Source organism: Anopheles moucheti, chromosome 3 (assembly GCF_943734755.1).
Source record: "Anopheles moucheti chromosome 3, idAnoMoucSN_F20_07, whole genome shotgun sequence".
NCBI classification, from domain to species: Eukaryota; Metazoa; Arthropoda; class Insecta; order Diptera; family Culicidae; genus Anopheles; species Anopheles moucheti.
Genome location: NC_069141.1, coordinates 22,040,773 through 22,055,361, shown reverse-complemented (window position 1 = coordinate 22,055,361; position 14,589 = coordinate 22,040,773). Strand labels below are relative to the sequence as shown.

The following is a 14,589-nucleotide window of genomic DNA, read 5'->3' as shown; positions in this document are numbered from 1 at the left end:
TTGTATGTTGACCTAAGCAAGCAGCTGGTGCTACGTTCGGGTGAATGTGTGAGCGAAAACGCGACTACTGCGCGACTGTGGCGCGCGGCAATCTAGAAAAAAGGAGGCACACCAAAAAAAAAACACTCATACACGATCTAATCCCAATATAATTTTGAAAACCGATTATACTACACTCGTCCGCACGTACCAAGTGCGAAAAGCGCGTCGAGCAGAGAGAGAGAGAGAGAAAGAGTGAGAGCGAATGCATCAAATGAGAAGGAGAGTAGCGTAAACAGGGGATGGGGTGGTTTACGATGAAGAAAAATACACAAACCCCACTGATAGCTGATAACACACAGCCAGCGCTCAGTGTTGTAGGAAATCGAACGAATTATATTATTGCTGCGAAGTAAAAGGCCCGTGCCACGACCGGGGACCAAAAAGCTACACAATTCTTTCCATTCTTTTTCACACACACACACGCACACACACCACCCATTTCGTGTTTCACGCTCACCCTCTACCTCCCCCTTACGCGCACCCCTTTTTCACCCTCTCCTATTCCGTTTCCTCACGAGTTCACCTAGCACGGACGCATTCATACACACACACACACGCGCATGCAGACGCACACACACAGACACTTCTGCGCTCTCGCGATGTGGGAAGTGGGAGGCTATTTTCTACGCGTTTTCCTGTATCGGTATTTTTTTTTTCCTCCCCGTTAACTTTTTCACACCAGCTCCTATTACCACCGTTTTTTCTCTGCAGGAAAAATGATGGCGACAAATGAGCTCCTAGCAGCTTTGTTTTCGTACAAACACACCAGAGGAAATCTGCAGGAAAATTCACTACACCAAACTTACTGTGATCGAATAAGAAAATGTGGCTCTATTGCCAAAAGACAGAAAACTAGAGCAAGCTGTGGAAATGGGTTAGTTAACCAACCCCCATCGCTAGATGGGAAAAGTTACTTTGTGTGTTAATGAAAAGCTCATTTTCAACCTATTCGCGGTTAAATCAAACGGGGGTTTATTTAATGCACCCCGGACAGTAGCGATTATTTTTCCTTCAATCAGATTTTCCTTCTTTGGAACCGTAGGTCACCAAATCACTTTCGTGCGATATGTCTGTGCATTTTTATTCCTTCTTTTCTCACTTGTGCAATCTTACCGAGAAACAACACCATACCGAGAAATACTGGCAAACAGTTTACAAACTCTTCGTGTGGTTAAAGTGAATCGAATTTTCCTCCTAACTGGCCGTGGCCGCTGGCTATTTACGTAGCTGTAAATTTTTACTGTTTAGGAAATAGTTTCGCTGTTTTCTAGAGTCGAAGCGATTCTTTGACAGTGGTGCAAGAGAGCGAGCGAAACTCACACACTACTACAGTGCGAAGGGTGCAAGAGAGCGAGCAAGTTGGGGTGCACCGTTGGCTGACCTAGCTGGTCAAATCAGTTGACTATTAAAAAAATTATCGCACTACAGAACCTGGTATTTGAAAATGAAGGCATCCTATTCCATTCTATCGACAAATGGAGCATATATTGACTGAATAAACTGGAGATAAGAATTAATTTGTATGGCTCACTCATCGCGTATTATGGCGTTCTGTGGCGCCAAAGCGTTCTTTGGCAGAAAATCTTTAGACAATGCTAATTATCGTTGAAATCATACATAAAATTTGAAATAAATGTAGTTTAAACGTCGATTTAATGTCAATCGTATTTATAAAACATCATATTTTTCAGCGTAAAATATTTTGAAACTTTGCGTATTTGGGAAATGCTATTTCCATCATGTACGTTTTTTCACTGGGCCGACAAACCATCAGCTGTGCAGGAGCAAAACAAAGCGACAACAATAAAACACATCCTGTTTTGCGCAAGCAATTCTTTTCTGCGTGTGATGCGTTGTATGGAGAAAATATTCGCGTTTAATCGTAGTGTAATCTTATAAATCATAGCTTTTAAGATTAAAGCACTATAAAATGTCACAGGGCACCCAAATGGGCTGATCGATGTGGAAAGTCTATCGTTGTTGTTGGTTTCGTACATTTTATGTAACTTTACGATAATAATGCATCCACAAACCACATTACGAGCCAGGGAACAGAAAGACTGAACCATAGCTGGATACAATCATTCGATATTAAGTGGCATCGTATCATTATTTTTAAGTTTTGTTATTATATTTTTTACATGTATAACGTACATGATTGAAGATAATGGTAAAATAATTGGATACTTTAAATGATAACGTTGGCTATAGTAATTAAGCATTCATTGAGAATGAAACGACTAGAACCATTCTTCTTTTGAACATTGTTTTGCATGTAAGGGAAGGGTCTTGATGAGTGTTGGTCCTGCATCATTATTTTTTTATATGCTTATACAAACGCCAATCTGCGATCGTTTCAATGTGATGTGGCTCAATGCGCATACTAGTCCACACTCGGTAGTGATTATGAAATCGAAGTCCGTCATATGGTGCCGTAGGGCGGTACTCTTCCGGCAGGCCAAGCGCTTTGGCAATCCGTTCGAAATGGGAGTATACTTTCTGAAACAAAAACCCTAATCGGAAGGCTCGAGATATTAACCGTTTCGGGTACAGTTCTTTCGCTGGATCGAACAACTCCATCGTAACCTGATGTGCAATCAAAAGAAGCAAATCTGCTTCAAACATACGTATTGCTCCGTACTGACGCAGCCTGTACAGTACCAACACAGTTAGCAAAAACGACGAAGGGATAGAATTGAATTCCTCGTGGTCAATTAAATCATCCGAACAAACCCAACGCAGCAGCTGCAGCTTGCGTTGCAGTAGAGAGGTCATCAAATTTGCATCCGTTGATACTAGATCTTTTATCTGAGGCGGCGTTAGGGTACTCGGGAATATGACCGGCACGGTAATGAAGCTGAGCGGTTCGTGATGGTTTCGCTTTACAACCACCGTTATATGTTGGCGATCCTGCTGGAGGTGGTATAGCAGAATGCCCCCAATACGCGCAATGAGCGGTTCGATAATCTCATAGTAATTTCCAAACTCCGTCGAGCGGTAGTCAAAGAAAAAGAGAGTACAATTGAACGGTACTCCAGTTAATACTGTGTGCACAAAATGCTGATCTACTTGCAACAAAAATGAAAATGGATCTTCGCGTACGCGAACTGTGCTCGAAGGTTCCTATAAAAAGAGAAAAGAATTAACATTAGAGAAATATGAACATAAAACTGCAATTGAGCGGTGCTACATACGATTTGATAAAATGCTACACTTTGCTGAAACCATTCGAAAGCCTCCGTTGGTAGACGTCTGTTTCTGTACACCCGTTCCAGAATGGAATGTACCGTGCCCGCATCCAGCTGTTTCGTTATCGGCAACCTGCGCACATACTCCGCCAGTTTCGTAAACTTCTGATGATGTGAACCAAGATCATTCAGGAAAGGTTCCACTTCGTCATATTTGAAGAAATCAGTTCCGGCTAATGTTGCCCATATCGCCATTTGTTGCCATTGCAAACCAAGCGTTTGCAATAGAGCCTGCCTGTTGAACGCTTCTGCGACTAAAGTAGTTGGATTAATTCGATTCGCATGCCATAGTTGCCAGTTTCCCGCGAAAATTAAAAAATCCGTATCATGCGTTATAACCGCTAGTGCGTTATGTTTTGTCGCGTAAATAGCCAGCGCCTGATCACACTCCAGCTCGGTCGAAACGATTACCTTACCGTGCTGCTTAGCAACTCGACGTAACTTAAGGCAAGTGTTGGAAGGCATGTTGCGTTCATACTTTGCCGCTACCTTCTCCAATGGCTCACGTGCATCGATTGCGTCCAGAATTTCGATCATGAGGTCGTACTTGTTATTTTGACGAGTGATCCAAGTATCATACTTGTTCGTTTGCACATTACCATCGTAGAAAAACACCAACTCGGCGCCCGCATCGGTCAAGCGCTCGAAAAACATACCGGCCAAACGCTCCACTAATTTTACCTGGCTACCACACAACAGACCGCGTATGTCGGAGCAAAATAAACCAAACAATGCCATAAGGTCGATCACGACTAAAGGTTTCTCCGTGACATTCTTCGCATTCCTGAAAGTGTTGTGTAGTATTAGATGTGAATCACACTCCATTTTACATCGAAACACCTACCTAATTTCCCGATCCATTCGAACCGTGTACTTGCCGTTCCTTACTTTTCTATCCATAAACGTTTGTAGATGCCGAACTCCCATTTTGGTACCGGGTTTCAATCTGCCTGTGTTTATTCGCTAACTCAGCTAGAATATATTGTTCAACATTAATGTTGTTGTTTTTATGGAGACTTTGAGCTGGGCTTTAACATTAATGCCTTCAAACTTATAACAACGGTTCGCAGTCATCAGTCAGAGTCTTGTCGCAGTTGTGTCACGGTCCTGTTATGTGAGACCGACCATGCTACCAAATACCCCATCCAAATTGTTTTCCAAATCCATCTTCGATGCAGTATTTCAAAATCGTTACTGATAATTGTGCAGTATTTTAATGTTAATTCTGATCGCTTGGTCACTCTTGTTACTTGGGAAAAGGAGATTACTTGGTATTATGGGCGATTTTTCATCGGGCCAAAAAATTTACAAGCTCGCGTCAAAAAGAACGTCACCAATAAAAAACATGCCTGTTTTACCCAAGAAAATCATATCTGCAGGATCGATGTAAATTGTAATTGTGTAAAAGTTCAGTTCTCCATCAGTCGACGATTTACAGAAACTCAATGAACGTTGTAACCACTGAACGTTACGAAATATCGCAAGGCATCGGAATCGGATATACCAAGTATTGATCGATGCGGAACGGAACGGCGACAAATTACACAAGTGTATGCTCGTCGTCGCTGATAGTTTATTAAGCTAAAGTGATTTTATAACTGATTTTTAAGTTATACAATGCACCGAGTATAAGGTACGGTGTGTGATGGCTACCCGTCGACCGCGCGTTAAAGTTGCGGCTAATCTTAGCATTCGCCGACCACCAAAACTAAATACGGTCAATGCTGCTGTAGACTCAATCAAACAGGATGTTCCAGTAACTCTACAAGAGCCGGTTAAGGAACTCGATGTGCCGAATGTCGCACCGCCTCCATTGGCGTCCAAAGATGTGGTGGGGGAAGAGATTGCTCCTAAAGGCACACTTCTGGCCCCTAAAGCGGAAGTACCGCGAGAAGAAACGTTCCAGGATTTTAAGCTACCGAGTATGTTGTTAATTTTATTGCACGATAGTTTGAAGCTTAATTACAAGCATCTTTTCACCGATTTTTTTTTCAATCTCAGAACCCGTAGATGATGCTGCGAAGCAGAGCTGCCCCGAGCCAACCGCTAGCTTGGCCAGCACCTTCCACAATGGCGACGAACCAATGTCACCACGAAAGCAGGATTCCCGTTCCATGTTAACGCTACCGCTGGCACGTAAAAGAAACCGCACCGAGTCACTCACCTCGAACAAATCTCTTCCGGAAGGGGTTACTGTCAACAAGGTAACCAGGAAGTTGGCAACGAAGCAGGAAGAATCCCAACGAACTCAGGAGAACAAGAAAGAGATCCGCAAACGGTTAACCAACATCGAGAATGTAAACAAACAGAACCTAACCATGTTCGACATGATCTACTACAATCCGATCAACAACCCAATGACACCGCCGGCCCTCAGTAAGCGTGGTTCGCTGGAAAATATACCGAAAAGTGTCGATAGTCGTGAGAGGGACGGAGAGCGTAGCCGCAGCGTAAGTAAATCCCGTTCGCCTACACCGGCTCCGTCCGGTTCGATGCCGGCACCGGCCACCCAAAAACCGTTGGCCCCAGTACAGTTAACACCCCAACTGAAGCTGGGTCCAAACGGGGAAATGATACTCGATGAGGCTAGTCTAGTGATTGAGAATGAGCGCGAGAAGGAAATGCGCGAAACACTTGCCAATACGGATATAGTGTACCAGGACGAGTACAGCGGCAGTAAGTGTGGGCTTTTGTTTTCGTTGGAAGGAAGTCGCGTATACTGATAATTTTTGCGTTCCCAGATTCTGGTTACTACAGCCGTATCCGAAGGTCGAAAGATTGGACTGATGAAGAAACGGTTCGCTTCTACCGTTGTCTACACACGATTGGGACAGATTTCTCCATGATGTTACCACTGTTTCCCCAACGATCTCGCCGTGATCTCAAACTTAAGGTAAGATAATATAGGCAGATTGAAAGCCTGCGGGAAGCAAATTGTGGCTAATGATGAGCTTCAACATTTCAGTTCAAAAAGGAAGAGCGTATCAATCTTACGCTGGTAAACAAAGCGTTACTCCATCCGAAGGAGTTTAATGTGGATGAGTTGCGGCAACAGTTTGCGGAGGAAGATGAATTGCTTGAAAAGCAAAGAGAAGAGGAAAAGCAACGCAAAATGGAATCGATCGAACAGCAGCAAAAAGAGCAATTGCGCAAAAAGTATTATTATCAATTGTCCACTAGCAAATTGTTTTTTTTTTTATTATGTAATGCATTTTCTTACTTTGCAGACTCCTGTTGCAGAAGTCCATCAATAGCAACCCTCAAAGACGGATCAGCAAATCGGAGCGTGTGCTGACGGACGTTTCGGAATCATTGGGAGAAGAGATGCAGAAACCGAAACGTAAATCGCCCTCAAAAAAGCGATCTACAACGAAGCCTATTATAATCACGCTTCCATCGATTGCGGAAGGAGAGCAGGGAAAGGAACTGGCTCAACAACAGGAGTTTGGAACCATTTCCCAGGTTAACAACGCTACGCTGACCTTGCTATGTAGCTCACCAGATAGTATAACGATAGATATTGTCCCTAAGGAAAGCTTAAAGCAACGGAAACGTGCCCCAGTGCCAAAGAAAGCAAGTACAGCAAAACCGGATACAAGCACCAACATTGCCGAACTGAATGTTGAGCAGCAGGTTGAATCTGTTAACGATATCGTTGAATGTACCCTTGCTGGTACGGTGATTACAACCGAGAGCATCCCAGATAATGTAGCTTTGTCCAAAAACAACAATCGTGCCCCTGCATCGATGAAACATGATACCGCGAAGCTCGTTTCTATTAAGGTTACATCGAAAATGCTCCCAGAGCAACGACACCAGTCTGAATTCGTTCCAGGGCATGACATTTTGCCTCATTGTACAACTGCTAATGCAAGCAAGGTACCAGTGAATGTCGCATTGGATAATGCGAGCGACGAATGCTCACCAATGTCATTTGCATCGGGGCAACCCGCCGGAAATGCATCACCTGTCCCGGATTCTTCAAATGTTGTTGTAATACCCGAACAGCTACCGGTTGAGACTGTCTCAGAAGAAAACGTTCTGGTAACAATGGACGCACCGAAGAAAAAATCTGCTGAGCAAACTCCAGCGAATAGAGGCGCGAAAAAGCCTTGGAGGCGTATGAAACGTAAATTTAAGCTAAAGAAACAAGCTACTCGTAAATCCATGTCCGAATCGGTCGCTTCAAAGAACACCGAAACCAAAGGGCAAACGGATTGTGTTGTTGTAATTAAAAAGGACATTACGGAAGACGTTCCAATGGACGGTAATATCTCTAACGCTTCTGCCCCAAGCAAACCCAATGAACCGTTTGTTTCGTACGAACCGGCCGCAGCAACCTACGACAATGCCAACTTGGATCTACCGATCGTCAAGTACCAGTATATGGATGATATGGAGATGGATGGTTATCGGATGTCGGATGACATCGTGGATACTGCTGACTATGATGCTGATGGTGCAGGTGATGATGCTGATGTGGTTACTTCTGCTTCTGCCGACACCATCGTTCCGGATCAGGAAGATGATTCTATCACTGTGATAACGCTGCAAAACCTCGACGATCAAACTCACACGACCTGTATCCGCACGGACGTTGAGCAATCAGTGCAGCCTACTATGATCAATGAATTAACGCCGGTGGAGATTAAATACGACGAGTACGATCCAGGTTGCCAGCAGCTGGTGCTGTCTTGTGGAGCAAACACGACAAAGCAAGAGCTGTGCAGTGTTGAGAATCCCAACGAGAATGCAATCATCAAAACAAGTACCAGTCGAATCGGCCCTATTAATGTGCAAATGGTTGATTGGCCCCCGGTGACTGTACCGACGACAGAATCGATCTCGTATATGGTATATGAAAAATCAGAATACGGCTCGTCCAGCGGAACCGTCATCATTCCCGACATTTCGCCTGACAGAGTGACAGCGTTCGCGGGACAGTCGGTGGAATACGCTCCTGCTGCGCAAGGTGCTAGCAATGTGCCAAAGCCGGAGCAGCACAATGCTACAGATGCTGTGGATGACGTGCGGAATAGGATGAGCTGCTTCACAACGGTTACCAACAGCAATCCTAAGCAAGCGACGCATTCAAATGCACCGCGACGCGAAAACCAAGATCTGCAAAAGTACGAACTATTCGATACGGGCATTTCTGCCAAGGAGATTGCAGAAGTACAGGAGGAGGAGGATGAGGAAGAGGACGATGGTGGATTTTCGCTCGAGGATATAGATATCAATTCGTTGGTGCTGGTCGAAAGTCAGGACAACGTTGATCCGACCAAAACGTTCTACGAAATTTACGTATCGAACCCGGACACGGGTCAACTAAGCGAAAAACCGCTCGATGTACCGGCGGACGTGATTGAAAACATTCGGCAAATATTAGAGGCTGGTGGTGCCGAGCGGTAACGATTCGTTGTTTGGGTGCGGAGATGTGCGTAGCAATAGAATGGAATTAATTCTCATTAGTAAGTTATGGAAGTTCATATATTTCAACCCGAATCTATGTTCGGCATTTATTTAACTCTGTTGGTTTACTATAAGGATTTCGAATAAAAAAAAAATCCGCCTTTGTGTCGTTCGAAAAACACGAGATTAATTATCGTTTTAGTCGTTTACATCCAAACAGATCTTCAGAAAGAGAGACGTGTTCATCGCAAAATTATAACCGAAATACGTATGTATTATGTATCATAAATGTTTAACAATTTTATCGTTGGTTCACAGGATGATAAGACACAACGGTATCAATATAAATCTAAGCTTGGATAATATGTATGTATCACGAGATGCTAATGAAACGATTATCAATCGTTTTATGCCAGTTGGTTAAAACGCCAGTTCTCGATTATTTTCATGTGTCGTGGTTCAATGTGCGCACTGGTCCACATGCTGTAATAATTGTGGAACCGTAATCCATCATACGGTGCAGATACAAGATACTCTTCCGGCAGGCAAAGCGTTTTGGCTACTCGTTCGAAATGAGAGTACACTTGCTGAAACAGAAACCCTATACGGAAGGCACGGGAGTCCAACCGTTCGGGGTACGGTTCCTCCGCCGGATCGTACATATCCATCGAAACCTGATGTGCAATCAATAGTAGGAGATTTACCTCGAACATGCTTATGGCTCCATACTGGCGCAGTCGGTACAGGACCAATACCGTTAATAAAAGTGATGAAGGGGTGAAATTTAATTGCTCCTGGTCGATTAAGTCATCCGAACAAACCCAACGCAGCAGCTGCAGCTTGCGCTTCAACAGTGACTTAACTAATTTTGGGTCCTTTGAAATTAAATTCTCTACTTTAGGAGGCCTAAGGGTACTCGGTAGCACGACCGGTACGTCAACGAAAGTGTACGAATCGTAATGATCTCGCTTTACAACTAACGTTACGTGTTGACGTTCCTGGCGATGGTGATACAATAGCACGCCCCCCCAACGTGCAACGATTGGTTCGATAATCGCAAAATAATTTCCTAGCTCGGTCGAACGGTAGTCGAAGAACGCCAGTGCGCTGTGGATTGGCATTCCGGTCAATATCCGGTACGCAAATATTTGTTCTGCCTGGATCAAAAAAGAAAACGGATCTTCAACTGTTAGCTGCGTAGCTGTGCTCGGAGGTTCCTATAAAAAGAGATATAAAGAGAAAAGAATTAACATTAGAGAAATATTAATATGAAACTGCAATTGAGCGGTACTACATACAATTTGATAAAATGCTACACTTTGCTGAAACCATTCGAAAGCCTCCGTTGGTAGACGTCTGTTTCTGTACACCCGTTCCAGAATGGAATGTACCGTGCTCGCATCCAGCTGTTTCGTTATCGGCAACCTGCGCACATACTCCGCCAGTTTCGTAAACTTCTGATGATGTGGACCAAGATCATTCAGGAAAGGTTCCAATTCGTCATATTTGACGAATTTATTTCCAGCTAATGTTGCCCATATCGCCATTTGTTGCCTTTGCAAACCAAGCGTTTGCAATAGAGCCTGCCTGTTGAACGCTTCTGCGACTAAAGTAGTTGGATTAATTCGATTCGCATGCCATAGTTGCCAGTTTCCCGCGAAGATTAAAAAATCCGTATTATGCGTTATAACCGCTAGTGCGTTATGTTTTGTCGCGTAAATAGCCAGCGCCTGATCACACTCCAACTCAGTCGTAAAGATTACCTTACCGTGCTGCTTAGCAACTCGACGTAACTTAAGGCTAGTGTTGGAAGGCATGTTGCGTTCATACTTTGCCGCTACCTTCTCCAATGGCTCACGTGCATCGATTGCGTCCAGAATTTCGATCATGAGGTCGTACTTGTTATTTTGACGAGTGATCCAAGTATCATAATTCCTCACCTTCAGCTGCCCATTCATGAAAAAAACCAACTCGGCGCCCGTATCGGTCAGGCGCTGGAAAAACAAGTCGATTGTACGCTCCGCTCGTCTGATCTGCATACCACACAGGCTGCCACGTGAATCGGAACAAAATAAACCAAACAACGCCATAAGCTCGATCACTATCAAAGGTTTCTCCGTACTCGTCTTCGCATTACTGAAAAGATTGGTTTGGAATTGGTTTCTCATTACATTGTTCGTTACTTCATAAATCGTTCGTTGTAAATGCACGTACTCACCATATTTCCCGTTCCATTTGAACACTGTATGTACCGTTCTGCAAGTTCTTTTCCATAAACGTTTGTAGATGTCGAATTCCCATTTTATTGCCGGTCTCTAATATGTGTTGTGCGTCGTGATTTGGATAGAAACACTATGTCAACCATACATAATTCGCGCTCTGCTTATCTTATCGACACTTCCTGGAAATCACAACAAACTGTGACTTTACGAAATGTCACGAAAGTGCAGAGTAGTGTTGGGCGGATCGGATCGGATTCTGGGATTCGATCCCTCATCGGATCAATTCAATCTTCAATCCAGGATTTTCAGGATTGGAATCCCAACCAACCCAATCAGACAGCGCGATCTTAATTTACCCATCCGAGAAACTTGCTTCTTCAGGCTGTATCATTCGCTCGTGTGTTGCTGTTCCAGAACGCATCGAATAAAACAGTGTTTTACGTTTAAAATGATTTTAAAACTGCACGAAAGGGTAAATTACTGCTAATTTTCCCTTAATTTACCAGGGTACCTGAATACTGGATTCTAGTGCCGTATCGTGCCTCGCCGAAGATGTGTAGAGCATTGGTTTGTTCTTGTCGCGTGTTTTGTTTGTTGCAAAGTCTACTTTGGATTAGAGAACCCTGTACTTTGCTGTGGTGAATTCAAAATTTGACATCTCCTGTCCCGCTGACAGCAATCGCTCGAGCTAAATTTAATTTATAAAATAACAAAACAGTTGGAAAAAATATTTACACGTTCCTGGGTAAAATTGACCGTTTCTCGTAAGTTCCTTTTGTTTAACATAACCACAATTAGTTTATTAGTGTTCTGGTAATGCAATCGATTTTCACACGCAGAACATGCAAAGGAAGAGGGATGGAAGCTCGGCCGATTTGTTGGAACACTTTAAACCATTGCAAGAAGCAGACCTAGCAATTCACGTGAAAAAGATTGGAGAATTGAAGCAATGGCTAACAGAAGCTCAAAAGTCGCATCCCGCGACACAGTTCCTGCTGCTGACGGGTCCATCCGGCAGTGGGAAAAGTGTTTGCATCAAAACACTTGCACAAGCGATGAAATATGACATCAGCGAATGGACAACTCCTGTCGATGTTGAACTTTTCTTCGAAGATAGGTTCGATTTCGAGGACCGGGAAGAAAAGAAAGGGCGACGCTCGCAGAAGGCACTGTTTGATGATTTTCTGTACAAAACATCACGCTACTGTTCGCTATTTAGCACCGCTGCCGAAAGCGGTAAACTGCTGCTCGTGAAGGATTTTCCCAACTCTATGCTTCGTTCACCGGAAGAGTTTCATCAATCACTGGAACGATATCGGGACAGCAGCACGGATCCAATCGTTTTCATCGCTACGGATACGGTTAGCAAATCACTAGACGTAGCGTACAATTTGTTTCCGTCGCATATTGTGGAGAATTTTCAGATACATCAGATTAAATTCAACGCCGTCTCTGCCTCTTTGCTGAAGAAAGCAATAAAACGTATCGGTGGCATTATAAAGGGAGATAAAGAAATATCGAAGCAGTATCAAGCAGCGCCATCGAAGGCGGTGGAAGAGGATATCATAGCTTCGTGTCAAGGGGATTTAAGGAACTGCTGCCTGAACTATTTATTTATGTGCATGAAATCTGAAGCCGGTGCATTGCCCAAACGTTTGCGGCTGGATTGCGACGCTAGATGCAGTGACAAAAAAGCAAAGTCCAACGATTCTAAGGTGAAAAAGTCAACCAAGCAGTTGGGGCTGAACGAAAATTTGACGGTGATGCATGGGCTTGGCCGCATCTTCCACCCCAAGTGTAAGTAAATTAAAGTATAACCATGTACGAAAGCGAATACGTAGGATTTAAAATGACCACTTATATCGTTATAGTCGTTAAACAAGACGAAAGCGTGAGGTTCTTACATTCCCCCGAAAGCATAGCGGATTGTTTTTTGACTCAACCATCGAGCATCGTTTCACTGCTTCATGCGAACTACGTAACCAGATGTGCGGATATCCAAAACGTGTGCCAAGCATCCGATACGCTTACCGTAGTGGATGCCATTATGAACGAGTTCAGAGTATGGGAAACTGTTTTGGTATGAAAATGTTTCGATACTTCATAAAATGTTGCTTCCTTTTGTAGACCGACCAACTGGCAACGTACGGCATACACATAGCAGTCCGCTGCATGATGGTTAACAACGAACAATCCACGCATGGATTTCAGCCAATAAGGAAGAAAATTAAAGTTCAGCTGCACGAAAGGTATGCGTGTTGCCTGAATAACCATTGCAGGATTTAATACCAACTCTTGTATTTTTAGTACCAAATCATACGGAGAACAGCTCAAAAAGATAGGATTAATACTGCGGCCGGTTCCAGCAAGGTTGTTAGCCACGGAGTACAAGGGTTATGTATCAATCATTCGGAAACCAGCATAACATAAAACTCAGAAAGATTCTGTTACTCTTTAAAACATGAATTGGAAAAACCTATACATACTCCAATAAAACGCATTTGGCTTCTTGGATATGGATAAGATGAATTTTTTGACAAATTCACTACATTCAAATTCACTACATGACCCGAGAACTTTGCTGTACGCAATCGCTATACAAATTTTAGTTGGAGGCGACGCATAACGTTTCCATGGTAACATTATTTCCCACATCCTTGGATCATTTTTGATTACACTGCTCTTCTTAAAATCCTTTCTTTCGCTATGCCTTCTATGATCCTCTCGCCAACAATTTATTTTTCCATGTACACTATTTTTTTAGCAAATGGTTTTTACACGAATCGACGTCCACAGACGCGCAATTTGAGAATGTTTTTAATTTTTGTCCTTGGGTATTCGCGCGTTTTCTTGCATTTTCAGTCGGATCCTTTACAAGATTTTCAAAAAGATTTAAATTTTGGTCGGTGATACAGTGTGAACGGTTTCTTAAACGACCTATTCGAGCCGTACCCCCGTACGCAGCACTCACTTCTTCTAAGAGGTCTGAACCTGCCATTTCTGGCTTTCTGTATCTTTATTTTGCCGAAGCTGGATAGTCAGTCCTGAGTACGGGTGATTGATCCGGATGAGATTTTGGTCAGGTCCGATCGTATGAAGACCGGCGTCGCTATCATCAAACCACCGGGCCGCTCCAACGCTTCCAAGTGCCAAGTGAGCGACTCACTATCCTGATTAATACAAATCAAGGAAGACCAGAAATGGTCGTTGAATCCACGGAAATAGCAGCATTGTTTTCTTAAATAATACCATGTAGCTTATAAATATTTTAAAGTTATTTACTGCTTGATTCGCTGCAATTTTTCATGTTTTATTTTTCACTAACGGAAATGCGAGAGTGTTTCAGGAGTAATTGCTGTTGTTATGCTATGTTGTTTACTTCTCAGTTTAAATAGAGAAATTTTTATCAAACCAGGTAACCGAGAAGATTTTTAGAAGGGTCAATATTTTTTTCAAATCCTCTGTATTTCAACAACCCCTGACACAAGCGCAACATCAAGAAATATTGCCCAGCAAATTCGGGGCTTTTTAACTTTATTTACCCGCAACCTGGATAGTTGTTCCTGGGAACAAGGGATTGGTTCGGTTGTAATTTTGTACCGGTCCTGCCTAAAGAAGACTGGCGCCGCTACATCTGATTAAATGGCACCATATGAAATTTAAAC

The 14,589-nt window shown here is 43.3% G+C and overlaps 4 protein-coding genes across 4 annotated transcripts; 2 read left to right on the top strand and 2 right to left on the bottom strand.

Moving 5' to 3' along the window:
- Window positions 1-2,014: 2,014 nt before the first annotated feature.
- LOC128302360 (uncharacterized) lies at window positions 2,015-4,249 on the bottom strand. Its single transcript, XM_053039170.1, has 3 exons — window positions 4,135-4,249; window positions 3,237-4,074; window positions 2,015-3,165 (listed from the first exon to the last, which is right to left on the bottom strand). The coding sequence occupies exons 1-3, from the start codon at window positions 4,215-4,217 to the stop codon at window positions 2,356-2,358; spliced, it is 1,731 nt and encodes a 576-aa protein (XP_052895130.1). The 5' UTR covers window positions 4,218-4,249; the 3' UTR covers window positions 2,015-2,355.
- A 686-nt stretch (window positions 4,250-4,935) lies between these two features.
- Window positions 4,936-8,886, top strand: LOC128302358 (transcription factor TFIIIB component B'' homolog). Its single transcript, XM_053039167.1, has 5 exons — window positions 4,936-5,212; window positions 5,292-5,966; window positions 6,032-6,183; window positions 6,256-6,446; window positions 6,518-8,886. The coding sequence occupies exons 1-5, from the start codon at window positions 4,936-4,938 to the stop codon at window positions 8,700-8,702; spliced, it is 3,480 nt and encodes a 1,159-aa protein (XP_052895127.1). The 3' UTR covers window positions 8,703-8,886.
- LOC128302359 (uncharacterized) lies at window positions 8,786-11,096 on the bottom strand. Its single transcript, XM_053039168.1, has 3 exons — window positions 10,921-11,096; window positions 10,001-10,838; window positions 8,786-9,919 (listed from the first exon to the last, which is right to left on the bottom strand). The coding sequence occupies exons 1-3, from the start codon at window positions 11,001-11,003 to the stop codon at window positions 9,110-9,112; spliced, it is 1,731 nt and encodes a 576-aa protein (XP_052895128.1). The 5' UTR covers window positions 11,004-11,096; the 3' UTR covers window positions 8,786-9,109.
- Window positions 11,097-11,598: 502 nt separating this feature from the next.
- On the top strand, window positions 11,599-13,411 carry LOC128304079 (cell cycle checkpoint protein RAD17). Its single transcript, XM_053041210.1, has 5 exons — window positions 11,599-11,688; window positions 11,764-12,721; window positions 12,796-12,986; window positions 13,052-13,173; window positions 13,232-13,411. The coding sequence occupies exons 2-5, from the start codon at window positions 11,767-11,769 to the stop codon at window positions 13,347-13,349; spliced, it is 1,386 nt and encodes a 461-aa protein (XP_052897170.1). The 5' UTR covers window positions 11,599-11,688; window positions 11,764-11,766; the 3' UTR covers window positions 13,350-13,411.
- The last annotated feature ends 1,178 nt before the right edge of the window (window positions 13,412-14,589 follow it).

Excerpts from the sequence above, each read along its gene's own strand:
- LOC128302360 (XM_053039170.1), bottom strand. The coding sequence starts at position 4,217 with ATGGGAGTTCGGCATCTACAAACGTTTATGGATAGAAAAGTAAGGAAC. Across the intron at positions 4,075-4,134 it reads CGAATGGATCGGGAAATTAG|GAATGCGAAGAATGTCACGG; the intron begins GTAGGTGTTTCG and ends CAACACTTTCAG. Across the intron at positions 3,166-3,236 it reads GTGTAGCATTTTATCAAATC|GAACCTTCGAGCACAGTTCG; the intron begins GTATGTAGCACC and ends CTCTTTTTATAG.
- LOC128302358 (XM_053039167.1), top strand. The coding sequence starts at position 4,936 with ATGGCTACCCGTCGACCGCGCGTTAAAGTTGCGGCTAATCTTAGCATT. Across the intron at positions 5,967-6,031 it reads CCAGGACGAGTACAGCGGCA|ATTCTGGTTACTACAGCCGT; the intron begins GTAAGTGTGGGC and ends TTGCGTTCCCAG. Across the intron at positions 6,447-6,517 it reads AAAGAGCAATTGCGCAAAAA|ACTCCTGTTGCAGAAGTCCA; the intron begins GTATTATTATCA and ends CTTACTTTGCAG.
- LOC128302359 (XM_053039168.1), bottom strand. The coding sequence starts at position 11,003 with ATGGGAATTCGACATCTACAAACGTTTATGGAAAAGAACTTGCAGAAC. Across the intron at positions 10,839-10,920 it reads CAAATGGAACGGGAAATATG|TAATGCGAAGACGAGTACGG; the intron begins GTGAGTACGTGC and ends CAATCTTTTCAG. Across the intron at positions 9,920-10,000 it reads GTGTAGCATTTTATCAAATT|GAACCTCCGAGCACAGCTAC; the intron begins GTATGTAGTACC and ends CTCTTTTTATAG.
- LOC128304079 (XM_053041210.1), top strand. The coding sequence starts at position 11,767 with ATGCAAAGGAAGAGGGATGGAAGCTCGGCCGATTTGTTGGAACACTTT. Across the intron at positions 12,722-12,795 it reads CCGCATCTTCCACCCCAAGT|TCGTTAAACAAGACGAAAGC; the intron begins GTAAGTAAATTA and ends ATATCGTTATAG. Across the intron at positions 13,174-13,231 it reads AAAGTTCAGCTGCACGAAAG|TACCAAATCATACGGAGAAC; the intron begins GTATGCGTGTTG and ends TTGTATTTTTAG.